The sequence below is a fragment of the Priapulus caudatus genome, unplaced genomic scaffold, assembly GCF_000485595.1.
Source record: "Priapulus caudatus unplaced genomic scaffold, Priapulus_caudatus-5.0.1 Scaffold618, whole genome shotgun sequence".
NCBI classification, from domain to species: domain Eukaryota; kingdom Metazoa; phylum Priapulida; class Priapulimorpha; order Priapulimorphida; family Priapulidae; genus Priapulus; species Priapulus caudatus.
In genome coordinates, this window is record NW_014577679.1 from 117,373 (window position 1) to 122,383 (window position 5,011).

The following is a 5,011-nucleotide window of genomic DNA, read 5'->3' on the forward strand; positions in this document are numbered from 1 at the left end:
AATTGGACAAACTAATACGGCGTTTTGGCTACACTAAGGTAATGTAGCTTATTAACTAGCCAAGGTGCCAGTTACGTAGCATTCGCAACTTTGCAATAATCGATGGAAAGTATTAGCCTTTATAGCCGAGTTCACTTATCGTTGTTAGCTGCGTAGCTACGATCGTTACCTCAACAACATTCTAATGAGGTAAAGTTAATATTTGCACTATGATCGCATTAACCTTGCTCATACAGTAAAGTGTCGGTGACAACGGTCCCAGATGTCTTCGCTCTGTGTTTACTTCACTTGAACACGCGCAGCAATGTGTACCGGCCAGGTAAGTGCAGACTCCGAAGAAGATGACGACAGCGGACATTTAGGGCCTGCGTCGCGCCCAACAGCTGCTGGCTCGACCGCTGAGGTCCCTTTCGACTTCAGCGACATCTTCTGGTCTGAAACGGAATTAAAACGAAGCGATTAAAATGTTGCCGCGGCGATTGTAGACGACCCGTGTGAAATTGACACGCAGTGAAATTTACAAAGCGCAAGCCGAAATGTGAGGAAGCGCGATAACACAGCGACAATATGAGCCGCGTTCACACGTAGCGAAGAAATCCGCGTGATTTAGGCGCACACGAAGGCAAAATGGCGCGTCGGCAAGAAATACGGTAATCTAAAACAATATCCGGTATTTGCCAATGGTAAATACGGCTCAGAGGCATGTCGCCGCCAGGGTACTGCCGGAACGTACCTGGGTACGTGTCCGGTAAATACATCCGGAACGTACCCTGGTCACTATTTGAATATGGTTGGGTAAAGAAGAGTTAGGGGTTAGGGTTAAGGGCTCGTTCGGGTTAGGGTTCGGGTTAGGAGTATGCGAGCGACTCCGTGCTAGACTCGAGTGAGTAGGCGAGGGTACGGTCCGCAGTATAGATAGTACCAGGTAGTCCGGTCATATCCGGACGGCGTACCAGGGTACGTTCGCAGTACCCCGGGAGACATAGACCCTCTCAGGCGTAATAACCGGCGTTTCCGACCCGCCGAATAATTTGCGCGTGCTTGAGAAATACCCGAATCTGCTTGGACGCGCGCATTACCTCGTGTGAAACGCTAAATACCGGATTTCTGAAGCCTGCGTGATTTTATAGACGGTTGCGCACAGTTCCAGTGTAACGCGAGTGGAGAACTGTGCGAGGGGCGCGGACGACGTCTAACGTAGTTTATCGGCCAGTTGGTGGCGGCAATTGCATTGTTATTTCGGCATTGTTCGCTTGATTGTTTATAAGCAGCTTTCGCAGGCGTCGGCAAATACGCATTTCTGAGCGCGATCAGCGTGGTGAACGCTCGCGCGTATTTGGCCTCAGATTCGGTATTCGCAAATACCGTATTTTCATAAATACGAGGTCTCGTGTGGAACGAGGCTATGGTGTTCTTCGCGCATTTCCGGCAAGTTTTCCACTTCGCCATTTGATATTTCGCCATTTTCACACGTCGCCATTTTCCCATTTCGCCATTTCACAGCTCGCGCAGTTTTCTCATTTCGCCAATATTTATGTTGCTCCATCCCCCTTCACGAAATTGATTCCTTTCATTCTTAAAAAAAAGAGTCATTTTTAGGCGTTAGGCTTAGGGTTAGGGTTAGGGTGCCTGTACATGACCTATATGTTTGATATGTACGATTTCGCTTCTTGTTCTTCAAATAAATAGTTGACTCTATACTAAAGATTCGTCTAAACTTATTCATTACCAAGAGGGCCTACTTTTAACCTCACCTCAAACCAAGGGGTGTCGGAAGCTAGGACGAAATGGTCGGAATGGAAACTGGCGAACCACGGAAACTGGCGAAATGGAAAATGGCGAAGTGGAAATGGCGAAACGGGATATGGCAAAATGCAAATGGCCGAAGTGGGAATTTTTAATGGCGATATGGCTAATGGCGAGTGGGAAAATTGGCGAAATGGGAATAAACCGATAAATATGGCAACCGGCAAGTAGGCGATCTGCAAGATGCCGCTACAGCTCCCGCGATATCATTGCTAGGTGGCTCAGGGCAGCAGATAATCTGTAACACATATTATCAGAGCTACCAATACCAGGGGAAGTGTATAAACGGAAAAACGGAAAATAGTCGCTATTTTCACGACAACATTCTCCGTTGCCTTGCGAGTCTAAGAATAATGTTTATGGTATTGCATTAAGCAGATATTCTTGCTCCCGATAAAACAAGACCAACGCGCTTGTCATACGATTAGGCTTCTAGTGAGATATGGCTGCCTAAACCTCCCCTCACCACATGGCTCACGCCGCCTCGTACGCGCCGTTTAGTCACGCAACGGCTACACGCCCTAAGCAATTTGGCGCTATCGTTTCCGTCACCGTTTGGAGGCGGCTGGATAATTGATGTGACATGCCCAAAATTGGTACTCAATACACACCATAAGTAGTATCTAGAGCTGGCGTTGTAGACACTAAATGAGAAAACATTGGCCCAGGCTCCACATGACCGGGCAATTAGAACGGGCTAAGAAAAGATAATAGAAGAAAGGGCATAGGCGATGCCCGAAAATCACCTATGATAACCGAAACGCCGTTCATTTCATAAAGTTATCCTGCGAGAAAAACCGAACTTTGACGAAGCAATGCTTAGGGCGTCGAGGGTGGTGAATAACTGAAATGCGAGGCGGCGTGAGGCATGTGGGAGGGGAAGTTTAGAAACCAATACTGCAGGCCGTGAGACTCGCAGGCAAAGTAGAATAAGTTGTCGGAAAATAGCACGATTTCGCCGTGTTCCGTTGTACACTCTACGGTATTATAGCTCTGAATTATGAAATACCAGCTGGCACCCGCGCTAAGCGGGGCGGCCATTAGTGACTGTGATACATTGGTAGCCGATTGTTCACATTGGTTTTGATAATGACCACCAGGTACCCAGAAGAGATAAGAGAAGAGATGTTGACCTTGACATTGACATTTAACCTTCATTTACATTTCTTATTTCTAGCTTACATTATTGGGCCTTACAAAAAACTTGTCATGCATTGCAACGTCTGTGCATGCCGCAGCAACGTCAAACGGCAAAATATTAAAGCAAGGCAAAGATATTGTCGCCCCTATTTTCAGGCAAATCTTTAACCTGCCTTTAGTTGTCCTTTTAAGCTTTTTACCGTTTTTAACGCGAGTATAGTTTAGAACCCGTCCCGGTATTCATCGATTCTTCTGTGAATTTGCGCTAATTGGAGAAAAACTGACGGACCTGTTCATTAACATACAATACATAAAACATTCGCAAATTAAGTAAGAATGCACAAGTCAAGCTGGATGAAGTTTATACACGAGTTCTACGGCGTGGACAAGCCAAAATCGGCCAGTTTTTAGGAAGGGAATTTCTTACATGCCGAAACGTTTTTGTCAGCGTCCCTAACGCAATGCGATTGGCTAGAGGACTGGACGGAGATTCCACGCAGCAGATAGTGCAAATAGTAACGAGCTCCTTATATGGGCAATGGTTTACTCCTCGCTGCAACGTCGTGAGGGCGGGAGACCGAATGTTAGGGGCTTTAAACATTATTTCCGATTGTTTCTTTAATATGAAAGTAAACAGTTTGCAATGTAACTTGTAGCCTACTGTGTATTCAAATGTTTTTTCATTCAATTCATTTAAAATCTCGCCAGCGTGACCATTTTCAATGTAGCTTTCAAAATGTTCGGATGCCCTGCCGGACACGCCACGTCAAGGGAGAGGGGAAACGCCCTTCACGACACCTCACCCTTTAGCGACGGCTTCGTGGCCTTCCGTGACTGCGCTTCAACATTAGTCAATCCCTGCGACAACGCTAAAAGCACCGCTCGTACTTACACAGCTCAAAAAGCTTTCTAGCATGAAATAGATGCGAAATCAAGAAAATTATCTGTTTGGAAAAATTTATCTAGTTTTAAGATTTCCGCAACTTTTCGAAAATTTGCAAAATCCGACAAGATGTAAGATTATTATCTAGGGTTGTTCTAGTTTCAAGAATAATAATCTAATTTCGTGTAATGTACATTCTAGGTTTTCTTATATATAGGCGGCAAATGTTGATATTAATCTAAAAAAATGCGTGACACCACATAGAAATAATCATAGAATAACCTATATGGTTACTAATATTATGATGGTTGAAACCCTCACATTTATTGTAGAGTTTTCACTTGTGCTGTGAAAAGGAATTGAGTAACGTCTATATAGACACCTCTAGCCAGAAGAACGTTCAAGTCAATGTATATGATATTATCAAGCATACATATTTGCATGGGTAACAGTGCATATATAAAGCCACATTCAAATATCAGCTCGCGTCCTGGCAGGCCGCTACCTCGTGGGGGTGTCTAATATTCAACCGCGGTACGCGAGATTTACATACGCATAGTATATTTGCTAATATAGTTGACAATCGTGCGCCAATATGAAACTCAATATTCACAGAGAGTATACGCTAACACATGTGTCCGTATAGACTAGAAGATAATTTTGGCCAATGATCTCCGTACCGGCTTGAATGCTGTGAATATTGAAAGTTTATTGACGATGGGGCACGATTAATAAAGTATATTAGCAAAATATAGTGCGTAGCCGTAATCTCATTACTGAGCCAGCGTTCATGGCTGTCCAGCGCTCATTCGCTGAATTCCCACCGCGTCACGCTGAATAGGCAACTGATGAGCAACGGTTGCTGCGGTCTCAACAACTCGCCGGCCGCCTGACTCGCGCGAATTGCTGTGGAAATCAAACGCTGATGGATTCCTACTCGAGTACTTCGAGTTCTTGGCCCCAGTGATTATGAGCAATGCAGGCGCTATAGCTTACAGGAAGAGTGGAGGGAAAGATGATTTTTGACTATGTAGAAGTAAGAAACACTGGTTATCATTATCAGTTTGGGGTTGAACAAAGAACATTGTCATTTGTTGATTCCATCTAAAGTAATTACTATAGGCCTACTAGTAGTCACTACAGTGCTCAAGGGTCGTGTCGTAACAGGGCCACAAACAAAAC

The 5,011-nt window shown here is 44.8% G+C and overlaps 1 protein-coding gene across 1 annotated transcript in view; it reads right to left on the reverse strand.

The window, feature by feature from the left end:
* Window positions 1-279: 279 nt before the first annotated feature.
* Window positions 280-5,011, reverse strand: part of LOC106812193 (orexin receptor type 2-like) — a 49,276-nt gene continuing 44,544 nt past the window's right edge. The window contains exon 3 of the mRNA XM_014816017.1: window positions 280-434. Coding sequence (XP_014671503.1) covers window positions 280-434 — 155 coding nt within the window. The remainder of the gene's footprint in view (window positions 435-5,011) is intronic.